This window comes from Jaculus jaculus, chromosome 15 (assembly GCF_020740685.1).
Source record: "Jaculus jaculus isolate mJacJac1 chromosome 15, mJacJac1.mat.Y.cur, whole genome shotgun sequence".
Lineage (NCBI taxonomy): Eukaryota > Metazoa > Chordata > Mammalia > Rodentia > Dipodidae > Jaculus > Jaculus jaculus.
Window position 1 is genome coordinate 48,102,782 of NC_059116.1, and position 25,906 is coordinate 48,128,687.

Here is a 25,906-nt window from a genome sequence, read left to right on the forward strand (position 1 = left end):
GGGCTGTCGGCGGCGCGCGCGGAGCGGGGCCGCGAGCCATGGAGCAGACGCTGCCCCCGCCGCCCGGCCCCAGCAAGCCGCACCTGGAGAAGCTGACCCTGGGCGTCACCCGCATCCTAGGTGAGGGCGCCGGGGCGGTGCCGGGCCGGGAGGCGGGAGGAGGAGGGAGGGGCCCAGGGGCCGGGGGCGGCGCGCCGTGCACGGCGGGACGCGGGTCCTCGCGCGCCGGTTCTCAGCCGCGGCGAGCTCCGCCGCCCAAGAGCCCAGAACTGGAGCTGGGTGTCTGCCTAGGCCGGGAAAGGCAGTGCTCGGTGTTGGAAAGCCCGCAGGTTCTCTCCCTTGCCACGCCCCAAAAGGACCAGCAAAGACTTGACGGCGGCCACCTGCCTGTGGGAAGGTCGGGTCTACTAAGGGGCAGGACCGTGGAAATGCATTCTCCTCCCGAGGTCGCAGAGTAACCGGGGCACCTCGTGCCTCCGTGTGCTGCAAGCACCTGAAACGGTCCGAAGGCGTCGAAGCTGGCTGGTGCTGCCCAATGCGTTAACAGTTTGTTTAGTAACCATCGCTATGTTAGGCTGTGCAGCTACAATGGTAGAAGAAACAGTTCTGTGAAAAAATAAATACAGTAGTTTCCTAAGCAGTACGAAGAGAGGTCAGTAATCTATCCTTGGTAGGAGGCACTGTGATCTGGGGTTAAACTGCTGGGAAATTAAGGCTCGTGTCCAAGAGGAAATGATTTTAGGGGTTTTTTTTCAAATATAAATGAGCTACAAAGCCAAGAAGAGGAAAAGTCTGCCCAAACTTTAGACTGAAAAGGCATGCTACAATGCCTTTACACCTCAATTAAAATAAAATTCAAATTTCTTTACTACGACCCGCCAGTTCCTCGTATGATCTGGTCTCATCTCTTTTAATTTAACTTTTTTTTTATTTATTTGAGAGAGAGAAAGAGGCAGACACAGAGAGAGAGAGGGAGAGAGAGAGAATATGAATGGGTGCGCCAGGGCCTCCAGCCACTGCAAACGAACTCCATATGCATGTGCCGCCTAGTGCATTACGTGGGTCCTGGGGAATCCAAACCGATGTCCTTTGGCTTTGCAGGTAAACGCCAAGCCATCTTTCCAGCCCTGCCCTCACCTTTCTAATGTTCACTACTGTGACCACTGTGGCCATCTCACTGTTGAAGCTGTGACCTTAAAGTATACTATATTTGTTCTGCTTGGAGCCTTTTCAGTTTGCTTGTCCTTCCTTTGGATGTCTTTGTTGTATCATCTAGATAAACTGATCAAATTAGCATTATCTCAGAGAGGCTTTCTCAAAATAAAGTTCAAAGAACATCATTCGCTCTTGCTCTGTCTTACCTTACTCTGTTGATTCATTTTAGCAGCGCATGACCACTTGAAGTTGTACATTTACTTGGCTGCATTTTGAATGCATCTCTTTCCTATAAGGAAGCCTGAGATCTTGTCTAACTTGTCCAAGGAAGGTGTGTTTTGTTTAATATGTAGAAATGTAATATAACTTGTTTATAGAATAAAAGACAAAGAAACGCATAATCATCTCAGCTGATGCAGAAAAGGCAACTGACAAAATCCAAAGATTCTTTCATGATAATAATAATAATAAATGAATATTTGAAATTTGAGGAAGAATGGGCAGGCCAGGACCTCTAGCCACTGCAAATGAACTATTGATTCATTTGCCACCTTGTACATCTAGCTTATGTGGCTACTAGGGAATCGAATTTGGGTCCTTAGGCTTCACAGGCAAGTGCCTTATCTGCTAAGCCATCTCTTCAGCTCCACAACTAAACTTTTTGGAAGGATCAATATTTTCTGTATAATAAGAATTTCACATTTAAACCATTTTGACTCAACAATATATCAGATTCTAGCCAGGGAAATTAGGGATAAAAATGAAAGACATCTAAATTATAAAGAAAGAAGTAAAGATATCTCTATTTTCATATAATGTACTATAAAAGGAGAAAAAAACCTGTAGGAATGAACAGTCCAAAAATGAAATTAAGAAAACAATTGCATTTACAATAGTATCTTAAAAAAGAAAAAAAGTAGGTTAGTGGAAGTCCTTGAGTTGGGCACTGAACACAATAGAAGTCTTGTGAAGGATATCAAAACCCAAATAAGTGAGAAATCCCATTTTTATGGATTCTAAGAGTTAGTATCATTAAAATCCAGCACTCCTCAAATAAATCTACAAATTTAGCATATACAGCAACTGTCTCAACTATCTTTTGCAGAAATTGCTAAATAATCTAGTCTTAAAGTTAATATCAGAATACAAGATTCTAAAAAGAGCCAAAATAGTATTCAAAAGAAGAAAACACTCTCATCCATGCTACTCTTCAATTATTTGGAGTGAGAATTAAGTTCATATAATAGTTGTTATGGGCATCCAACAATGACAACAATGTAGAAACACACAGTTTTGTATACTTAAATATGAGTCAATTTGATGTAGACTTACTACAGTAAAAGTAATTTACTCCACAGGGGCATAAGGAGGGTTTTTAGAAGTACAAATTAGGGCTGGAGAGATGGCTTAGCAGTTAAGGAGCTTTCCTGTGAAGCCTTAAGGACCCACCTTCAACTCTCCAAATTCCACATAAGCCAGACACACAAAGGAGAGGCAAGCACAAGCTCTTACATGCCCACTAGGTGGTGTAAGCATCTGGAATTCGATTGTAGTGGCCCAGGCCCCTGTGCGCCAGTCCTCCCTCCTCCCTCCCTCCCTCCCTCCCCCTCTCTGTCTCCCTCCTCTCTCTCTCTCTTTTACTCGTCCACTCTCTCTAAAATAAAAAAAAGTACCAATTAGTGGAATATGATTGAAACCCCAAAAATAAGCCATCATGTTTAAGGTCCATTAATCTTTCTCCCTCTTTTTTTGAGTTAGGGTCTTGCTGTAGCCCAGGCTGACCTGGAATTTACTATGTAGTTTCAGGGTAGCCTCAAACTCACAGCAATGTTCCTCTCGCTGTCTCCCAAGTGCTGAAATTAAACACATTTACTCAATATGAGAACATCTTTTCAGCAAATAGTGTTATGGCACCTGGATAGCCACATGTAAAAGAATCAAATCATATAGGGCTGGAGGGATGGTTTAGTGGTTAAGGTGTTTGCCTGCAAAGCCAAAGGACCCAGGTTCAACTCCCCAGGACCCACATTAGCCAGTTAGCCAGATGCACAAGGGGCACACTCATCTGGAGTTCGTTTTCAGTGGTTGGAGGCCCTGGTGCGCCCATTCTCTCTCTCCCCCACTTTCTCTGTCAAAAAAATAAAAATAGAATATTAAAAAAAACAAAGAATCAAATCGTATATAAAAACCAAGTCCAAACTGATCTTATAAAGAGCTAAAAGTATAAAACTCAGAAGACAGCATAGGCCTTAATTTTTAAGTGATATTGGCAATAGATTTTTTTAGGTATGCTACAAGAAAAGAGAAAATAGATAATCAGAGTTCAAGATTAAAAATACACTTTTGTAGGTTCCATCAAGAAAATGACAAGACAGTCCCCAGAATATGAGAGAAAGCTTGTAAGTCATGTGTATGAAAAGAGACTACTTGGAATCTAAGGAGCTACAGCTCAACAATTAAAGGTAATTCAGATTTAAAGGGTCTGAGTTGATAATTCTGTGAATAGTGTATACAAATGATAAGCTATTAGGGATACAGATCAGAACCACAATTCACGTAATAAATACTGGAAAGGATATGAAGATATCAGAACCCTTGTGGACTGCTAGTAGGAATTGAAACTGGCACAGCAAATTTTGGAATAATTGTACATGTCCTCATGTAACCTTGTATACTAGACTGCCATATGGAATTAGAGGACACCACTATGCAGCTACCACCAAAAGGACAAGCAGTACCTCCTATCCCATTCTTTCAGGAACATAGCAAGACTCACCCAGGCCTAATGGATTGAAACTCACAAATTTTTTTTCCACTATAGTGCCATTTCAGTGTCACAGGACAATGAACCAAAGAGAAAAGTATAATTCTGTGACATTTTAAAATTCTTCCAAAGTGCTTTCATTTCTGCTTCTGCTTTCAAAGAAAGTTTTATTCTATCTTACTGGGCCTGAAAATAAAAGGGGATGACTCATCTCCGTCTCTAAAAGTCTTACAAAAACTTAATAAAAATTGTTCCTTATTCTGGTTTACTATAAATGTGTATATTTAGTTTACCGAGACGTTTATTGTGAAATAACTAGAAACTTGGGGCCTCTGTGCTTTTATTCAACAAGAACAATATTCTGTTCTTTCTCAAAGGAGGGAGCAGCAGGTGCTCTGCCTGTCACAGGAGCAGTTAACAGTAGCCATCCAGGACTACAGAGAGATGAATGGCACAGTGGCAAATTTACACTCTCTCTCTTCCTTCAGAGTCTTCCCCAGGTGTGACAGAGGTGACCATTATAGAAAAGCTGCCTGCTGAGCGTCATATGATTTCTTCATGGGAACAAGTAAGTATTGCCATCTGGAATCTTCACCTTCCAACAAACAAAGGTCAGCATAATCCTGAGAAGGAAATATTAGGGCCAGAAACCTAGTCATATGTGAGGCAACAGCAGCCTTCTATTCCATACCATTTTCCTAGCCTGAAGTGTCTCCTCTGACCTCATCATCCTATGGATCAGTGGATATCTGTAGCTGAATATGTGTACAAATTTAAAACTCCAGCAAGGTGGGCCGGAGGGATGCTTATCAGTTAAGGCAACTCTAGCAAGGGGAAGAAAAGATACAGTTGGTGTATATCATGTTGGACAGAAAATGGGTAAGCACTGCAGGTAACTAACCTGACTGATAACTAGTGCTTCCCAAATTTCCTCAGTTTGACTCATGCAGTCAAACTGTTAAGCTCCTATTATGGCCCACACATTGTACTTACTGTTGAGCCCTGAGTATTCAGTACTCTTTTTTTTTTTTTTTTTTTTTTACAGGGCATAGTTCTTAACTTTCAGTCTTACTCTGACACAGTGTAGACGGTTACAAGCATCATTACAAACTGGACTGATTACTGAGAGAGGTAAAGGGAGAATTGTCTAGAGGTTGAGAAAAAGTTTTCCTAAAGAAACTGAAAGGTTGTAAAGCAGACAGGTGGGAAGAAGAGGTTTTCAGTCTATGAAGTCTTTGAACTGGTAAGGACTGCATTGTTCCAGGAATATAAGGAAGAATGTGGGAGAAGGAGCAAGGGAGACATAAAGGACCAAAACTTGCAGAGCTTTACAGAGCAGGAACATGGACTTAATCTTGGGAGCAGAGTGTAGCCAATTATATATTTTACATAGGAAACTAAGAAGGTCACTTTTCTGTTTTGGAAAGATCACTGTGGCTACAAAGTGGAAAATGGATTTGTAGGGGTGGTAGACAAGAAATGATCCTGTCATTCATTTATAAGTTACTGCTAACTCATATTAGTTATTTCCTATTTAATAATAATCCTGAAACGTGGGTGCTGGTATCTTACCTTATAAATGAAGAAACCAAGGCTCAGGGAAGTTAAAGAATTTTGTTCTGAATTTGAACTTAGAACTGCCTTTATCTAACTACATGCCCTTTCTGCCGCTCTGCATGTCCAGTACTGGAACGAAAGACAGCATTGTGTGAGACTTGTTCTTAGACCCCAGACTGTGGGTGTGTGCTCAGCCCTGCCTACAGTTGCATGATCACCCTTCCTGGTCTGAGCCAACAGCAGCCCTTCTGGGAGCTCACTAGTCAGTGAGTTTTTCTCCAGGATTTGAATCAGCAGCACATCAACTTTTGTCCTGGCCTCTCTCAACCCCACCTTCATTTCTACTCACAGCCCATATGGAAAAGGGATTTCAGATAGTGTCTTTATTGAACTCTTGTTTCATTTTATTTTTTTAATTTTTATTTATTTATTTGCAAGCAGAGAGAAACAGAGGAGAGGCACAGAGAGATAGAATGGTTATGCCAAGGCCTCCAGCTGCTTTAAATGAACTCCAGATGCATGTACCATCTTTGCATCTTGCTTTGTGTGGGTGTTGCGGAATCAAACTCAGGTTGTTAGGCTTTGCAGGCAAGAGCCTACACCACTGAGCCATCTCTCCAGCCCCCATTTTATTTATTTTTTAAAAATATTTATTTGAGAGAAAGAGAATAGGTACACCAGGGCCTTTTGCCACTGCAAATGAACTCCAGACACATGTGCTGTCATGTGCATCTGGCTTTCTGTGTGTACTGGGGAATCAAACCTGGGTCCTTTGATTTTGTAGGCAAGCGCCTTATCTGCTAAACCATATCTCTAGCCTCTTACTTATTTTATTTTTAATTGAGAAATAATAATTGTATATATTTATGGTACTCAGTATGATACTTTGTTTACATGTATACATTATAGAATGATCAAACCAAGCTAATTAACATTACCTGTCTTCTCAAATTCTTATATTATGGTTAGAATATTTAAAATCCTCCATTGGGACTGTGAGATAGTTCAGTGACTGTGGGATAGTTCGCTGATATTAAAGGTGCTTGCAAAGCCTTCTGCCCAGGTTCAGTTCCCCAGAATCCATGTAAAGACAATGTAGTGTATTGAGTCTGGGGTTTGTTTGCAATGGAAAAAGACCATTTATGTTTCCTCCCTCCCTCTCTCTGTCTCTGTCTCTCTCTCTTTCTCTCTTTTTCTCTGTCTTAAAATAAGTAAAATTCGGGGGCTGGAGAGATGGCTTAGCGGTTAAGCGCTTGCCTGTGAAGCCTAAGGACCCCGGTTCGAGGCTCAGTTCCCCAGGTCCCACGTTAGCCAGATGCACAAAGGGGCACACGCGTCTGGAGTTCATTTTCAGAGGCTGGAAGCCCATTCTCTCTCTCTCTCCCTCTATCTGTCTTTCTCTCTGTGTCTGCCGCTCTCAAATAAATAAATAAAAAATTAAAAAAAAAAAAAAAACAAGCTGGCTTCTCTTTAAAAAAAAATAAGTAAAATTCTCTCTTAGTTATTTTGAATTGTACATTATTATTAATTATAGTTACCATACTGTAAAATAGAATACCTGCCTCTTTGCTGAAAGTGTTTATCAAATCTAGGAGATTTCTGTTGAAGGCTTTGGGGGAGAGGTTCCCTTGTGTATAGAATCATTTCTTCTGCAAATAAGGATATTTTTAACTCCATCCTTTCTTTCTGTTTCTATTGTCTTAGTACTGTAGCTAAGACTTCAAAAACTATAGTGAATAGCAGTAGAGTGGACAACCTTATCTTGTTTCAGATTTTAGCTGAAATGCTTTAAACTTTTCTCCTTTTATCATGATGTTGGCTATAAGTTTGTTATATATAGCCTATGTTATTTTGAGGTATGTCACTAGTTTTCCCAGAGTTTTGACACGAAGGAATACTGGATTTTGTCAAAGGCATTTTCTGCATCTATTGAGATGATTATGTGATTTCTGCTGTTGAGTTCATTTATGTGATGAATTCTTATTTATGTATATTGAACCATTCCTGATTCTCCAGTAAAGCCAATTTGATTGAGGTGGATGAACTTTTTCACATGTTCTTGAATTCCTGTTCAGGTCCTTGCCCCATTCTTTGAGTGAGTTAATGGATTATTTTTTTCTTGTTGTTGCTTAGTATTCCGAGTTCTTTATACATTCTAGAATTAAACTTCTGTTAGATGTATAGTTGGCAAACTTTTTCTCCCATTCTGTAGGTTGTCTACTTACTGTGTTGATAAGTTTGCTTAGATGTACAGTAGCTTCTTAGTTTCATGAGATCCTAGTAGTTAAGATTCCCTTGGCTCTTGTGGTGTTACTCAAAAGCCTTTTCCTTATACCTATATCTTGGAATGTTCTGCTTACTTTTTCTTATCATTTCACAGTTTTGGGTCTTATTTTGAGGTGGTACATCCACTTGCCATTGATTTTTCACAGGCAAGCACCTTAACCGCTTAGCCATCTCTGCAGGCCTATTCTAGTTTTGATTATTGTTTTTTCCCTCCTATAGCCTCTTGAGTGTTTATTCTTCTCTTTAGTGTAAAATATTCCATCCACTATTCTCTGTAGGTCTGGTTTAGTTCTTATATTGGTATAAAGCCAGTTTATATCATGGAAAGATTTCTTTTACCTTCTATTATGCAGGATAATTTTGCTGGGTGTAGTTGTTTGAATTGGCAGCTTTGGTCTTTCAAAATTTGAAATAATATAGTCCACACCCTTCTGGGTTTTAGAGTTTCCATTGAAAATAGGATGTGATTTTGCTGGTATTAAATTTGTAAGTGAAAAACTGTTTTTCTTTTGCAGCTTTTAGTACCCTCTGTTTGATTAACGTTTTAACTATAATGTGACATGTGGAATTTCTTCTCTGGGCCTGTCTATTTGGTCTTCTGTGTTCCTCCTGTACCTAGATGGGCCTCTCTTTCAAAGATTCAAGGAATTTTCTTCTATAGGTTTATTGAAGAAATTCTCTATCCCTTAGCCTGTAGTTCTTGCCCTTCTTGTTTGCCCATGACTCAAATGTTTGGACTTTTTCAAGATGTCCCATATTTCCTGCTAGTTCTGTTTGTGCTTTCTTTCTTGCATTTGTCATTGATTTTGAAATCTTATCCTCAAGCCCTGGCAGTCTGTCGTCCATATCATCTGTTTTGTTGGTGAGGCTGTCTTGGGAATCTTATAATTGAGTTATTTCATTTTTGTTTTCTATTAGGCTTTTCCTCAGTGTCTTCATCTCTTTCTTAAATTCCGTTTTCATTTCTTGGTTTGACTTTCTTATCCCTTGGAATTCATTCCTGGCTGAGTACACTCCACTGTTCATTGAGTTCTTTTTAATTGTCTTCCATGTCTTTCAGCCATCTCTTGAGTTCTTTTTGTTGTTTCACTTACATTTCATTCAGCCATTTGTTCATGGCCTCATGAAGATTGTTGAATATGCTTATCATAATTTCATTTTGGAATTCTTTGTCTGGAATTTCCTCTCAGTTTTCATTGGAGGCTTCCACTGTAGGACTAGACACCCTCAGCAAGGATATCTTTCTTTGGTTTCTTGTGTTACTGCTTTTGCATAGGGATTTGCTCATCTGGAGATTTTTTTTTCTTTTGTCCTGCAGAGAATGCAGCAACAGCATTTCTAGTGGAGCCTATGTTCAGTGGACTAGTCAGCTTTGATTCAGGTGACCTTGGGCTGGTAGTTTACCTCTGGGCCTGAGCTGGGCACACTGGAAGTTAAGCAGCCTCTTCCTTGTGTGTGCAGTCTCCATGTAGGCCTAGGTTAGGAAGTGTGACCTACTCAGGTGTCCCTACTCTGGGCAGACAAGTGGATGGGTCAGGAATGAGGTCAGTACCAATTGTCCTGATTCGTTATCTCAGTGTGTATAGACTAGGGTTGTATCCACAGGACTGAATGGATATGAGGGGATCACTCACCTGGATGCTGGGAGGCCTACTGAGTACCAGGCCTGAGGAGTCAGATGGGCTTCAGTGTCCTTACTCAGTGTGAGACAAGTCAGGGAATGAGATCAGTCCAAAATGGGCCAAGTCCCCAGTCCTAGTATGTGAGGCTGGGGTTTTACTCACTGTTCTTAATGAGCATGGGTGAGTGTTCAAGTGAACCCTGGGGGCCCTACTCATTGCCAGATCTAGGGAGTGTGACTGTCTTTTTGTTTTGTTTTGTTTTTCGAGGTAGGGTCTCACTCTAGCCCAGGCTGACCTGGAATTCACTATGGAGTCTCAAAAGTGGCCTTAAACTCACGGCAATCCTCCTACCTCTGCCTCCAGAGTGCTGGGATTAAAGGCATGTGCCACCATGCCCGGCAAGTGTGACCATCTTGATGGAGCTCCCTACTCAAAGGAGTAGGCAGGCAGGCCCAAGAATAACATACCAGGTGGACCTGATCTCCAACCCAAGCATACGGATTTATTTTTGTCTGGTACATTTGAGTTTGATTTGGTTTGGTTTTCCAAGGCCTTCAGATATATCATTAGTTTCTTTATTTCAGATGTCTGTATTTTTGTAATATAGATGCTTACAGAGATAAACTTCCCTCTTAGGACTTCTTTCATTGTGTTTTTATCATCATTCAGTTCTCTTCACTTTTATTGTGACCATTAAGGCTTTCATTGTGTGTATGTTGGCGTGGGGTGTGTGTGTGTATGCATGTGCCCGGGAGTTCATGTTTGTATATTTCTAGACACGCATACAGGTACATTTTTCAAGCTATAGGTTGATGTGAGATGTCTTCCTCAGTCCCTCTCTATCTTAGTTTTTTAAGAAAGGTTCTCTTGCTGAACTTGGATGCTCACTGCATTTAGCTAGAGTAGCTAGCTAGCAAGCCCCAGAAATTCCCGTCTCTACCTCCCTGACACATAGGAGCATACCCCATGCCCAGCATTTTATGTGGGCAGTGAGGATCTGAACAAACTCAGGTTCTCCTACTTGCATGGTAAACATTTTACCCACTGAGCCATCTCCTCAGCCCGATTTTTCTTTATTCCATCGTAGTCAGAGAATATCAATACCTTATTTGTTTTTTAATTCCTTGAGACTCAGTTTGTGGCTTAATGTGGTATATCTTGTAGAATGTTCTATGTTGTGGTGTTGTGAATCAGATGCCCCACATAAACTCATGCATTTTCAATGTTTGGTCCCCAGCTGGAGGCAGTTTGGGAGGTGTAGCCTTGCTGGAGGAGGTGCGTTATTGGCGGTGGGGGTTAGGGTGTTGTGGCCAACTACCCATTGCCAGAGTGTAACTCATTTTTCTGTTGCTGTTTTTCACTCACTGTGGCAGAGGTGATGTCTGACCTCTATTCTTGACATGCTTTCCCTCCCATTAGGGAGCTTCCCCTTTCCAGAACGTAAAACAAAATAAAAAAAAATTAAAAAGAAACTTTCTTCTCATTAGCTGCTTTTGTTTGGGTGCCCGGCATATTACTCCAAAGAGCTGTGGAAGGTATAGCTGAACCCATCATGGGATTTTGGATGTTTGCCAGAGTCACCCTGGCCAGAATTCCTCAGAATCTACTGTGAGGGCTGGGTATGAAAAGAGAGGGATGGGGAGTAGAAAGAAAAAGAGTAGGCATGAGAAGCTCCTCAGGATTCAGGTTTTAGCCTGGAACAAGCTTCCACTATCCACAGATCACTTTAACTCCTGGGCTGTGGTGAAACATGGCTAGTGTTGAATGTTATTAAGAGGACAGAAGGGGACAAGTGAGTACCTGGGTAGGAGAGCGTAACTGACAGGGCCATTAGCTATCCAGTTGATGAGGTCATCAGGGTCTTTAAAACTTTAGAAGTTGGGACTGGAAAAGTGGCTTAGCGGTTAAGATGCTTGCCTGCAAAGCCAAAGGACTTTGTTTCTGTTGCCCAGGTCCCACGTAAGCCAGATGCACAAGGTGACGCATGCATCTAGAGTTCATTTGCAGTGGCTGAAGGCCCTGGGTCACCCATTCTCTCTCCCCTCTCTCTCTCTCTCTCTCTCTCTCTCTCTCTCTCTCTCTCTCTCTCTCTCTCTTTCTCTGTCTCAACCTGTATCTTTCTCTCAAATAAATAAATAAAATTATTTAAACATTTTTGGAATTTGCCATTTTCAGGCCATTGGGCATTGTCCAGTTTTTATTGTGGCCAGAATGTATTGCAATAAAGAAAATGAAGCATTTGGCCTTTATGGCTCCTTTGGGGCTTAGGGCTGGAGAGATGGCTGAGCAGTTAAGGTGCTTGCCTGACAAACATAAGGACCCAGAATGAACTCTCTAGAACTCATGTAGGCCAGGCGCCCAAGGTTACATATGTGCACAAAGTGATGCGCACATCTGGAGTTTGATTGCAGTGGCTGGAGACCCTGGCACACCAATTCTCTCTCTACCCCTCTCATTTAAAAAAGGGGGGGGAGAATGACTGAAAGAGCTGGGTATGGAGGTGCCCTAGTATAATCCTGGTACAGGAGGCTGAGTTGGAGGTCAGCCTGGATTATAGAGAGAGAGACACTTTCCCTTCCCTTTATCTAACCCCTCCCACACCTCTGAAAAAATTGCTAGAAGACTGAAACTTTTTTGTGTCTAACACTAGATGGCACCAGTGATAAAAAAAAATTTCCAGTGACTGCTATCTTCACAGAATTCTTTCAGCTGAAGGCTTTCTGTGTGAAGATCCCAAGAATGAGAGAAAGGCATGCTGCACACATACTTTGGGAATCATACAAAATGGACTTACAGGAGGCACTAAGAGGAAGCCCTTTCCCATATAACTAAGTAGTAAATATATTAATAGAGAATCCCTTACAAAAATCTGAGAAAGAGACATAGCAGGTAATAAAGAGATTGATCAGAATGTGTATTTATATAATTTTTTTATTTGAGAGAGGGAGAACGCTCCAGATGCATGTGTCACCTTGTACATCTGGCTTACATGGGTCTTACATTGGCTTTTCAGGCAAGCACCTTAACCACTAAGCCAATCTCTCCAGCCCTCTTTTTTGTTTTTTAAAAAATATTTTTTATTCATTTGCAAGGAGAAGGAGACAGAGAGAAAGGGCAAATCAGGGCCTCTGACTACTACAAACAAACTCCAGATGCATGTACCACTTTGTGCATCTAGCTTTATGTGTGTAGCAGACAGCTTCATGTTTGCTGAGATGAACTTCCAGACCAGGCATGATTATAGAGGAAGGGATTTATTGAAGCTTACAGATCCAGGGGAAGCTCGATAATGGCATAAGAAACTGGCCTGCTCTTACAGGACCAAACACAGAGAGAGAGAAGCACAAGCCTAAAAGCCAAAAGCCACACAGCACAGCCCACTTCAGGAACTCTAGCTAGGCACACTTTGTATATATTTAGATTGAGATCTCAAACCCACCAGCACACCTTAAGATCCTCCTAGTGACACCTCCTCCAGCCAGGTACCTGCGGATGCAAATTACAAACTAATAAAACACTGAATATATTGGGGGCCATGTATTCAAACTACCTCAGTGTGGGTACTGGGGAAATCAAACCCAGGACATCAGGCTTTGCAAGCAAGTTTTTAACCTCAGAGTCATCTCTCCAGCCCTCATATTCTAGTTCTCAAAGAAAACAAGAAACCTAGTTCACTAAAATGATAGCTGTTGTCCATTTAGTAATCTAGAAACACTGCTTAAAACCACATGTGTGTTTGTGCACATGCGCATGCTCATACATACTTATGAACATGTGGAGACCACAGGACAACCTGGAGTGGTGTTCCAGGTTCTGTCTGCCGCCTTTGAGGCATTATCTCTTATTGGCCTGGAACTTTCCAATTAGGCTGGACTTGATAACCAATGAGCCCCAAAGGTTGGACTGTATACCTCCGTAGTACTTGGATTGCCACCATGCCCAGCAATTTTTCATGGGATCTGAGGATTGAACTCAGGTCCTCAAGCAGGCAAGGCAGGCATTTCACTGACTGAGCCATCCACCCTAAAGCTTTCATGTGACATGTAGTTCTTGAAGATGTGCCTAAACCGTAACTTCCCAGTCCTCTCTCTGCCATCTACCTTAAAGCTTTCTTGTCACATAGTTCTTGAAGATGTGCCTAAACTGTAACGTCCCAGTCCTCTCTCTTCCTATTAAGCTATTAGCCCCTCCCGACCATCTTTAGTGTTTTGTAGATTTTGACTTATAGTTTATTTTTGAACCTAGATTCACCGAGTTTAATTGGCATGCTCTAAGTCAGTCAGGTAATGGCAATGTTATCCTGCTATATAATACTTCTCTACACATTGGATACCTCAAGCTGACAGTATTAACATTATTGTAGCAAACAATGTACACGGTTTTCAGTATCACATCTTAGAGAGTCCAGTAAACCAAAAGTTTGGACAGAGTGACTGCTATTTTGCCCTTTGTCACCAAATCAGAAGTGACTAAGAGGGGGTCAGGAAAGATATGGAGAGCTCATGTTTTTCTGAACTCAAGGGTCAGGCCAATACATAGGTGTGAGTTAATTATAATTTAGGGCTTACTCCTAGCACATCCTGAAAAACTAAGCTACTCCCTTGTCCTCTGAAGCACCAGTTTGGATGATTTCTTATCCTATGAAATACGTCTGTACAGCCTATCATGTTTTTCCTGAGAAGTGTCAGCACTGACGGAATAGTATCCATAGTGTGAGAGGCTCTGGAAATACATACTCTTCACTTTTAAGATATCCCCTTGTTCCATAATTCATTTCAGAAAATAACATCAGAGTAGATCTAAAATTCATAGCATTGTGCTGTAATGATGTCACCCTTGATGAAAGATTTCCTGTCTCCTCCTTAATTCTCTGTAAGTACCATCTACAGCTAGCTTGTCAGGGCAGAACAGATACCTAGTCTGATTTATCTACTGAGATAAACACATCAAACTGGTGACTGTAGACCCCAGTACTTCTGTAATAATTATGTAATTATCATTCTTCATATTTTGGGATCTAAAAGATGGTAAGTATTTTCCTTACCCTTTTGTCCCATCTCTGACCAACAATTTATGGTTCTAGAAGAACAACTGTGTGATGCCTGATGATGTGAAGAACTTTTACATGATGACCAATGGCTTCCACATGACATGGAGTGTGAAACTAGATGGTAAGTGAGCCTCCCTGAGGTTGGGGAATGCTTTTTTAAGTGAAGAGGTTATATGAGAACAGCTGTGAGGGTCCTTACAACTTTTGTGCCTTTGCATCTGAACATTTTAAAGGCCGTAGCTTCCCCCCAAAGCTAATAGGTTCCATTACTGCTTTACCTCTGCTACCCTGTTCCTGAGTCAAGCTGGTACTACTGGTGTGAAATTCCAGTTTAGATGCTTCTCACAGGAGGAAAACTTTAGCAACAGCACAAAGAATCCAACCAACTCAAAAGTAAAGTTATGGAGTGTTCCCTCTTAGAGCAAGCTTGTCAGGGTGAGCTGCAGCAACTGCTTGCACTCTTCTAAGAGCAGCGGGCCTAGCTGTCTCTTTCCATCCTTCTTCCATTCTCACCATTGTGTTGACTTCAGGGCTCTGACTCTTAAACCAGGGGCTTGCCTTGCCCTACAGCACCCCTGCCTAATTGGCCATCCACCTCAGTTTGTAGACTGTCAATCTCAGCCTCATATGTCTCTGGGCCAAAGCATTTACTTTGCAGATGTGGAAACCCAAATTTTTTCATGCCAGAAATTGCAGGTAGCATGTAAACAGGAAAGGCATGATGTACGGGTAGATGAAGACACCTAATGAACATCTGACAATAGTTTTTAACTAAATCATTTCATTCAATGTCTTGGAAATTATCTGTCACCAGCACCAATATCCACTATTAAAACACAGCCATGCTGTTTGGAATCTGGAGCAATAGACAAGGGAGGGAATCTATACCTGCAGACTTTCCCTTGCCCATATCATGAGGACTGGCTAGCCCCTTCATTAACCTATCTCAAGAGATACTTATTTTTTATTAAGTAGAAACTTTGTTTGAACACATCACATGTTGGTGCTATCATTTCCTTCCTTCCTTCCTATACTCCACTAAGGACCCTCCTTACAGGGATTGCTGGTATTCACCATGGAGTTGTGAAAGCAGCAGTCAGTCATTGGGGGGGAGAGCAATATCTCTCCCACCCTGTGATTTTGCATTCTTTCTTCCCCGTCTCCCACAAAATTCCCTGATCCTCAATGGGTTTGTTTTAATTCTACTTTAGTGTTGAGCTTTTAGCAGCTTCGGGATTTCTGCTTTTGTGCATTTTGAGTATTCTCAGTGTCTGTCTCCATTACCCTATCTCAGGTTGTGAGGCTCATCATGGAAGCAGCACTCTCTAGACATATTTTATGAGTACTTTATGAATGAATCACTATTGATAATTATTATATCTCCAATTATTTAATTCCCAATACTGCTCTTTTTGTCCTCATTACTATAACTATCTTGATGAAAGACTAGATCCAACAAACAAGAACAGTGACAAGTTCTCTCCATTGAGTGAGGTAAAAGGACAGAGGGAGTGATATTTTCCTTTGTGAATGTTTATAAGAAGAAGAGAAAGGATTCATTTAATTATCAAAGCTGTTATTCCACTGGACAGTGTGACTATATTTATTCAGATGTAAATGATTTGTTCTCCCAGTGGGTTTTGTAGCAGTTTGAATATATGGTCCCATCGACTTGGGTGCTTTGTTAAAATTGAACATCCTACTTAGGTTCCCTGCAAGCAGATCCCTGCTTAGGGAACATGTCACTGGTGGTGGATCTTAGAGTCCAGCCCTAGTAGGAATGTTCAGAGCAACTGGAGCTCTGGAAGTTCCTGCTTGCTAGTGTTGGTGTGCAGGCTGTTTGGTGCTGTCTCTGCTTGGGTTTCTGAAATTGAGCCAGCTTCTTCCACCATAGATGGTGTTCCCCAGGAATTTGTAAGCCTGAAATAAACCCCCTTCTTCCCATAAGCTGTGTCTGGTTGGATGTTTGTCTCAGCAGCAAGAAGTTCACTGTAACAGAGTTCCTAAGTCTAGTTTTCCTAGCTACTTTTGAATGTCCCTTTAAAAATTTTTTTTTTCCAAAGGCACCCAAGTATACATAGCAGGATTGTTCATTGCCTCTGGCTCTAGTTCCTGTTTGTTTGTTTGAGAGTGCTCCTCTTCTGCACACCTTCCATCAGATTCCTCAGCCATGGGCTCAGTAATTGGGTTTTTGTGGTTCAAGTAGACATCCTTGTGACGACCATTGTAACTAAGTGACCACTCTATATCTCCTTTTTCACATTCTCATAGACCACATTATTCCATTGGGAAACATGGCAATTAACAGCATCTCAAAACTGGCTCAGCTCAATCAGTCTTCCATGTATTCACTTCCTAATGCACCAACTCTGGCAGACCTGGAGGATGACTCTCATGAAGGTACCTGGAGAAACCCCCACTTTGGGTTAGAAATAGCCTGCTTGCCTCCTGTTCCTAATGCTGAGAACCATGGGGAAAGGCTGTGACACTGTAGTGTGTTCCACCAAACTCCTTCCCATCTTTGTACTCTGAATGTAAGGGGTCTTGGGGAATAAAACAAAGCATCTGTCTATAGAGGAAACACAGGGGTTGTTTTGCTTTGGTTCCTGTACCCAGTTAAATACCCAGCACATAGTAGGCACTTAATGAGCAGCTAGTAGGTGAGTGAATGCTATAGATTAAACTTCATTCAGCAATTCAATATTAGGAGGATTTATAGGGCAAGACAGTGGTATACACTTGTAAACACAGTACTTGGGAGGCTACAGCAAGGATCGAGAGCTTGAAGCCACCTGGGCTACCTAGTGAGACCCTTTCAAAACACAGAATGGTTCAGGAAACATGGCAGTCTAATACAGCTTACTTTCCTTTCCATTCTTAACATCTAACCACTTTGTCACTTCTTTAAAAAAAAAAAAAATTATTTACTTGAGAAGAGAGGCAGATAGAGAGAATGGGCATGCCAGGACCTCTAGCCACTGCAGACGACGCATGTGGCACCTTGTGCATCTGGCGTACATAGGTACTAGGAAATTGAACCTGGGTCCTTAGGCTTTGTAGTCAAGTGCCTTAACTGCTAAACCATCTCTCCACCAACTTTGTCACTTCTGAGTGAAATAGCTCATAGGTCAGATGGCTACTTAAGCATAAGTTGCAGTAGGGTTAAAGTAAAGACTTCTTCAGTCAGAATTGTGTTACGCTGTTATGACAGACCCAATTTGACTGACTAAATAGCAGTTTATTTTGTCATAACAAGAAATTTGAAACTAGGTTGGGTATCCAATTGAGATGGCAGTCCCCCTGTTGGCTTCCTGCTTTGCCAGCCTTTGGGGTGTGGTTTTTGACATAGTTGCAGGATGTAGGCTCTGCTGCAAGCTTTGAGTTTGTGCTCCTAGAAGGAATAAGGAGAGTAAAAGGCAATGCGGGGGGGAGGCAGGGATCTTGGCAGAATTTACCCGTTTCCCCTTTCTCCTTTCTATCAGGAAAGACAGAAACCTTCTTAAAAATTTCCTCCCAAAAGCCTTTTGTCAGAATAGAGTTAAAAGGCTACTCTGAGCTGCAAGGGAAACTTGTTTGTGTAGTATAATTTCTTCTGATAGAATTAGGATTAATTAACAAAGAAAAAAAAAGAATAGTGACTTGATAACTAGCATCAAGGCCTTGAGGGTTCACTGAAGTCCTAGTAGAGAGAGGTAATGTAAGTCCACTAACTGGGATTGATAGGACAGCAGTTCCAGAGGAATGGTGAAAAACATTAGTGAAAATAAGGATGAGGAAGAAGAAAATATAAAATAAGAAACCTAGCATTAAGATGGGAGAAATAAGGTAGATCAGTCATTATGATAAATGGCATGGAATTGAATCTCTCCTTTGAAACAGCCTGTTAGATTGAAATAAAAAGCGAACTTGCCTGCACACTGCCTTTACAAGTGCATACTTGAAGTGATGGAGAGGCTCTCTCCTCAGGGATTCAGAACAGCCTTTCTGCTGAAGACTGAAAAAAGTGGGACAAGATTTAGAAATCATCCTCTGGAAGCATCTAGGGGGCTTATAGAATGCTGGAGTAGGGTACCAGATCAACATCCAGATCTCATATTCTGAAAGCATCTGAGGGCTCACAACATGACTGGTAAGGTATCAGATCAACATCCAGGGAAGATAATCAGAAAGAAAAGAGAGGTTACTTTAAATGTAGGATTGCTTTTGCCTAGGGTACATTATCCGTTTCCAAAAAGCCAGCAATAGTGTGGAAAAGCTGAAGCTATGACCCACTTTTGCACCAAGAAATAAAATAGTCATATTGCTTATTACACAAGACAGCTTCCATAAATACCACCCTACTGTAAACTAATTGTGCTGATAATGGTATAGCTTTGAAAATATACTAAATTCCATTGAATTATATTAAGAAAACTTTTGTTGTTATTTTTATTTATTTATTTGAGAGTGACACACGGAGAAAGAGGGAGAAAGAGAGAGAGAGAGAATCTGTTTCTAAGAAACTTAATTGTATCTGAGAACAAAGATCTTGTACCTTTTTAGAAATAGAAAAACAGCCAGGGGTGGTGATATACACCTTTAGTCCTGGCACTCGGGAGGCAGAGGTAGGTGGATCAATATGAGTTTGAGGCCAGCCTGGGAATACAGAGTGAGTTCCAGGTCAGCCTGGGCTACAGTAAGACCCTACCTTAAAAAAAAAACAGGGCTGGAGAGATGGCTTAGTGGTTAAGTGCTTGCCTGTGAAACCTGAAGACCCCGGTTCGAGGCTCAATTCTCCAGGACCCACGTTAGCCAGATGCACAAGGGGGTGCATGCGTCTGGAGTTCGGGAGGCCCTGGTACGCCCATTCTCTCTCAATCTCTCTCTATCTGCCTCTTTCTCTCTGTCCCTCTCTCTCTCTCTCTCTCTCTCTGTCCATCGCTTTCAAATAAATAACTAAGAATAAACAAAATTTAAAAAAAAACTAGAAAAACATTTAACATTCAAGAATGCAAATTTAACAATTTCTGGCATCAGTCAACAATTACCAGACATGCAATCAGGAAAATACAGCCTTAATTGGGAAAAATAGAATAATCAAAACCAATCCCAAACTGACAGACACCTTAGAATTTACATCATTAGGTGATAAGGTGAATGCATATCAGTGGGGAGAATGGAATCGATCATGATTCACTTACTCCCACAGAACACCACACGTCCATTGAAAGGAATGAATCCGTTACACTACATGACTTAGAGGGCTGCTCAAATGGCATTGCTGAATAGACAGTGGGATCGAGATGTGCAGGAAATCTCATTGTTTGTATAATAAACCCAGGGAAAGGGAAATGGTGTGTTGAAATTACACTGTTCAACTTCTTCTGCCTTTGTGTGGTCTCACTCCCAGGAAGTTCAGTTCTCTTTCCCCATGCCAGCCTTCCCCAGAATCTTTGATACTGTCAACTAGTGAGGAGAAAGCCTGATGGAAGGCCTACTCCACAATGGCTCCCATGGCATTTGCAGTACAGAATCATTTGCAAGAAATACTATGTCTGAGATGAGACCTTTTCATTGTTTCTTCTTAGTTCTCTGAGTTGAATTTGTTTGAACATTACTATTGACTTCTGGGTTTGCAGACAGTGATGACCAACCAGAGAAACCTCACTTTGACTCTCGCAGTGTGATATTTGAGCTGGATTCCTGCAGTGGGAATGGGAAGGTTTGCCTTGTCTACAAAAGTGGAAAACCAGGTAAAGGTCATTACAAGCATGATAGTTTAGTTGTGGTTTTTCCTGACTTGGCTTTTCAACCATCACATGGAAGGTACCGGGCTTCCAGAGATGCTCCTAATACCCAGCTCAAAGAACTACCCATTCTGTTTATAGGCTTCTGCATGCATTAGATCAGTGTACAAGAAACACATTGTCTTTGTTCTAGACTTTTACTAGACCTTAAGACTACAGTTGGGAAATCAGGAAAAAGGGTCGCCAAGCGATGCCCATGAAGCTTTCTGCACACTTGAACAGCAACCATCACTTATCTTCCTAATAGTTCCTCCTGGGGACTGTGAAACTAGAACAAGGCCCTCGTCAAGTAGCTCTCTCTGGTGGGGCAAGGAAGTAAAAACGCCAGAATTTACCGGTAGGGAGGGGAGATCATCTCCAGCTGAAGTTGTGAACTACAGGAGGAATGGTAAAGGGGTATCCAAACAAAAGGATAAATTGATAAAAGCCATGTCATGGGAGAGTCCAGATGACTGGGGATAATGGCATTCCCAGTATATATAGTGGCCTAAATAGCTCACCTAACGGATGAGGATATGACTCCTAATGTCAACTGCTGCATCAAGTGAGCTTAAAGCCATGAAAAGGAGTGTGGAAAAGGTGGAGGGGAATGGGAGCTATTCAGGATACTCTTAATAGGAAGGGATGGCTGAAATGAAATGTGGCTGGTAGTTTTAGAGCAGGAAGAAGTCAGAGAGTAGAAGGAGATACTACTTAGACTCAGATGAACAGGATAAGCTTGAGGTGGTAAGATGACAGGTGTGAGGTGGAGTAACAGTACCTGTGTCAGTTCAACCAGGATGTCCCACAACAGCATGGACAGGACAGCCAGGCATGAGTTGGTATGGTTTTTCACAGCACTTCTGATTCTTAGGAGTCCTCTTCAAAGCCTGAGCCTCAGAGATTCCTCATCAGGAAATAACAGTGTTTTCATCAGAAAAGCCAAGACGACAGAATTTGAGGGCGGGAGTGATGAGCCCCCCAGAACAGAGCATCTGCTTAGACAGACATTCTTAGTGGACTTCCAGATGGTGAAAGTCCAGCACATAAATCCAGTGAATGATCAAACAGGCATTTGTAGAATCTCAAAGAAACTGGTAAAAACAGCCACTGGAGAGCAGGACTGGGAAGTGAGAAGAGCAAAGAGGGAACATTTTATGTACTAAGTCCTCTGTGCTATTGGATTTTCTCTTAGTGTATATTGACTTTTTAGTAAAGAGGAAAAACATGTTAAGCTGTCCTGTATTTTCTTTGTCTATCTTAGGACTCCCGCATGACACTGAGATCTGGTTCCTGGACAGAGCATTATACTGGCATTTTCTTACAGATACTTTTACTGCCTATTACCGTCTGCTCATAACCCACCTGGGCCTGCCCCAGTGGCAGTATGCGTTCACCAGCTATGGCATTAGCCCACAGGCCAAGGTAAGGGGAACCACCACCCTCTCATAGTGTGTTGTGTGTAGAAGATAAGGACAAATGTACAGGAGGGAATAATTTGGTGGACAGTAACACACATGATCTGAGACAAACAGTTTGTAAGTGAGAGACAGGGTGAGCTCAACTGGAGAAGCACACAGCTGAAAGGGGAACTCACCTTTTCATTAGGGAAGTACATTTTGTTTACTGCAGGGTTCTAGGTAAACAGTTCAAGTACTAGGGAACTAAGGAACTTAAATCACATCTGAGGATTGTTCATAAAGGCTAAGTATCAAAGAAGTTTAAACATGAGAGTATTGAATGTATCCTATCAAGGGAAAGAGCAGAAAGAAGAGCTGATGATTTCACATGTGAAGGTGGCAGGAAAATTATGGCCAACATGTCAGCCTTTTAAAAAGGAAAGACCAGCAGGAAATATATGAAGACAGCATGCTGTATTTGGGGGGCACAGAACTGAACTTAGAGAAGACTAACCTCTGGAACTTTTCAATCCAGAAGTGGACAAGTTGATTCTAGGAGCAGAGCCTGAGAGGTGGGAGAGCTAACCTCTGGTACATCCAGCCCAGGAGTAGGCTAGCTGCCTTTAGCAGCAGCCTGGGGAATAAACAAGCCGAAGAGAAGTTTACTTTAAGGCATTAGTAAGCCTGGTATGTCTGCTGTCGCCTGTGTAGCTGTGGCTTCCTCTCTTGCCTACAAGCACTCGTTGGCACTTTCATTGAACAGTAAAACCCAATAATAAATGAATAAGTAGTATACTGTACAAACAAAGGGTAAGGAACTTTTGACTTTGGAGAATCCTTAAAGACTTGTTGTAGGAAGGGATTTAGTGGTATGACTTGCTGGACTCTGCTGATCCAGAACACACATATACTCTGATCACAAATGTGATCACATTGAGCCCACCAGTTGACTTCAACAGATCTGTGGGCTCTTTTAGTTATTGACCTCATTGTCTTCAATGCTGTGATCAGCAGTTCTTATGCATGTATGTTTGCTTAGAGTTGAGAATCCAGCCAGGCCACTGAGGAAAAAGAGCATAGCTTAAGGTCACTCACCATCTCTAAACATTGCTTGTTAGTATTGGTTGTCTGTGCTGTTCAGGCCAAGGCAGAGGAAACCCAGTTACATTGCATTGCGGGTGAATCACACAGGTGAAAGATTAACTGTAGGGCAAGTTACAAGTAGGGAATTTGACATCAATAATGTCAGAAAAACTATTTGTAATGACTATAAGAAATATTCTCATAGTTCTCACAGCTTGTTACAAAAATTCATCCCCACAATACCATATATAAGATGAATGAAATATATTTACTGCTGGGGATTAGCACCATGCAAGCAAGGCAGGTATGAAGTGGGTTGAAAGTTCAACTTTGAATCCCAACAGTAGTGTATCAGAAGTCTTCTAATGAGTGATTACACTGCAAATTCCCAGTTTGCTTTTATAGATTAATAGATAGGAGTGGAACTTGGGAACTCATTGGAAATAAGCAAGACAAGTGACAGTCTCACTTTATACTGATGTAGTTAAGTGATCAATCACCTGAAAAGTTGTTTAGGGCATTGTTTTTGGATTGGCAGCCTATACAATCAAAGATTTCAAAGCTGCTTACACCTATCCTCCTGGCACCCTCTCCCAGAGGCATCAGCATTTGTACACTCTTCCTAAGTCCTTGTCGTAGGCACTGCATCACTGCATGTTTCCCTTTGTTCACTGGCATCACATAGTTTTGTACGTTTTTTGACTTAATGCTCCATCTTGTAGCTCTTTCTCTCTCAGTATATATAGAGAGAGCTGTCTTATCATGTTTAATGGCTACAGAGTATTTCATCATGTAGACTGGTCCCCAAGTCTGGGAACCATTTCCAACAGAGATGCCAGGTTTATATAACCTAGCTTTAAAACACCAGTGTTGATTAGAACTGGAATGAGCTAAGCTGGTATAAAGAAAAACCCTGATGATTTCTTACAGTATTAAATTAACAAGAAGTGAGGGACTCTGTTCTAGTGCAGGCTTAGTATGTATTCATCAAGCCTTCAGATGCCAGAGAAGGACAGCCTCTATCTGGTCAGTGTTATGAGGTGGTTGTGATCAAAGAAAGGTCAGTAACTGGATGTGCTCTGCCCTCAGCTGCCTGGAAACTCACTGGGCAAGAGAATACCAGCATACATAGCTCCTGGAAGAAGGGTGCTGCTAGAATGCCCCAGATGGCACCATCTGCTTTGAGTGTAAACAGGACACTTACCTGATGGGCCCATTAGATCAGAAGGAAGTATACATGGGATTCTTAGTCACTGCTCTGCATTTCTGTTGGAGGCTATGAGGCCTCATAAAGCACCAGGTGTGGGCTTGTCATCACTTTGTACATGTGGAATGTGGAGGCCAGAAGTTCACGTTAGGTGTCTTCCTCTGTCATTCTGTACCTTCTTTTCTTTTTTTTTTTTTAATGGACATGAATCACTAAACACAGCGCCCAGTGATTCAGCTAGCTAACTAGCTAAAAAGCCCTGAGATCCCCCTGTATCCTTGGTGCTAGGATCATAGGTGTGTGCCCACTTTTGTGTAAGTGCTGGCAGACCGTACTCACGTCCATGTGCTTGCGTAGCACTGTACTGCCTGATCCAGCTCTCCACATTATTTTTCGTTAATTTTTATTTACTTATTTGAGAGCAACAGAGAGAGAAAATAGGCAGATAAAGAGAGAATGGTCGCGCCAGGGCCTCCAGCCACTGCAAATGAACTCCAGACGTGTGCGCCCCCTTGTGCATCTGGCTAACATGGGTCCTGGGGAACTGAGCCTCGAACCGGGGTCCTTAGGTTTCACAGGCAAGCGCTTAACCACTAAGCCATCTCTCCAGCTCTCCACATTATTTTTTAAGAGTCTCTTACTGGCCTAGAATGATTCAGCTAGACTAGGTAGCTTACAAGCCCTAAGGATCCTCTGTTTCTACCTCCCTAAAGCTGAGATTTTCAGCATATACCACCAAGCCCAACTTCTACATGGGTGCTGGGGATCCAAACCTAATGCTTGTCTTACTAGTACTATTCCTAGTGAAACATCTCCTCAGCTGTCATTTTCTCTTAAATGAAGAGCTAGTAGATTTTCAAGGCAGTTACTCATAGAAACGAATGTAAGTTGAATATCACTTAACTGAAGTGTTTGGGATCAAAACTCACATGTAGTTAATAGTTGGCACTCACAACAATTTGGGTTAAGGAGTGGTCTTTTTGTACTGTCTATCTTTTGTGCCCTGCTCCCTATCCCCACTATAGACCACTGAGAATGGTGGTGGTCTCCTTTGAATTGTGACCTTCTCTCCCATTTCTGCCTTACAGCAATGGTTCAGTATGTACAAGCCTATCACCTACAATACAAACCTGCTCACTGAAGAGACCGACTCCTTTGTGAACAAGCTGGATCCAAACAAGGTGTTTAAGAACCAAAACAAAACTCCAGACCCCAAAAAGAAAGGACCTGTACAACCTTTAGGTGGACAGAAAGGGCCTGGATCCTCAGTTCCCTCTACTCCTAAACCTTCCTCGGGCTATGGAAACCCTGTGCGCAAATGAGCATTCCTCTGCCCAGCTCTCAGCTAGCCCCACAGCAGTGATTTCCATGCACAAGTGGGCTAAGAAGTGGCCCAACCTCAGATTCTCTATGTGACTCAGCATCTTCCTGAATGACCGACATCATAGGCCTTTACACTACTGATAGTGAGGAGTTGGAAGGGCATGGTGTGTTCTCTCTAGGAGTCTTTATCTCATGGTAGGTCATTGCAGTGGAGAAGTTCAGATCTTAAGTGTCCATGTGAGTATATGGAGAATCGTCCTCTTCCTACACCCAGCCCTCAATTCCTCAGCAATAATTAGAGAAAGCCCCCAGAGAAACCCACACTCTAACCCATGAAACCTTAGTGGCTGCTTCATGTATGAAAAATTCATTTCCTCAGTTGCAGTGAGCACACATCAAGCATTGTCATAGCTAGTGGATTCTGGATTGGTGGGCAGGGATGGAGTTACTTCCAAACGTGTCATACTTCAGATGAGTTTATTTGCTGTTAAATCATATTGATGCGTTAACTTCATGTTTCCTGAAAACTCTTAAAGATGCAGTTTTATGTTCTTTACATCCCAGACCACAAACATTTCTTACTTGAGTCATTCATGTTTTTAATGTATTATAAAGTTCACATTCCTGATCAGTTTCCTTTAATTGTTTTGCTTCTTGTTTTTGTACTGTGATATTAAAACATTTTCAAAAGTTA

The 25,906-nt window shown here is 41.8% G+C and overlaps 1 protein-coding gene across 2 annotated transcripts; it reads left to right on the forward strand.

Moving 5' to 3' along the window:
* Tpgs2 (tubulin polyglutamylase complex subunit 2) lies at window positions 1–25,906 on the forward strand. 2 transcript variants are annotated; one of them, XM_045135159.1, is made up of 8 exons: window positions 1–120; window positions 3,505–3,617; window positions 4,408–4,487; window positions 14,468–14,555; window positions 16,706–16,834; window positions 20,053–20,166; window positions 21,464–21,624; window positions 24,978–25,906. In XM_045135159.1, the coding sequence occupies exons 3-8, from the start codon at window positions 4,467–4,469 to the stop codon at window positions 25,209–25,211; spliced, it is 747 nt and encodes a 248-aa protein (XP_044991094.1). In that variant the 5' UTR covers window positions 1–120; window positions 3,505–3,617; window positions 4,408–4,466; the 3' UTR covers window positions 25,212–25,906. The 2 variants fall into 2 exon arrangements, with proteins under 2 accessions (XP_044991094.1, XP_044991093.1); XM_045135158.1 differs by lacking the exon at window positions 3,505–3,617 and having other exon boundaries at window positions 10–120.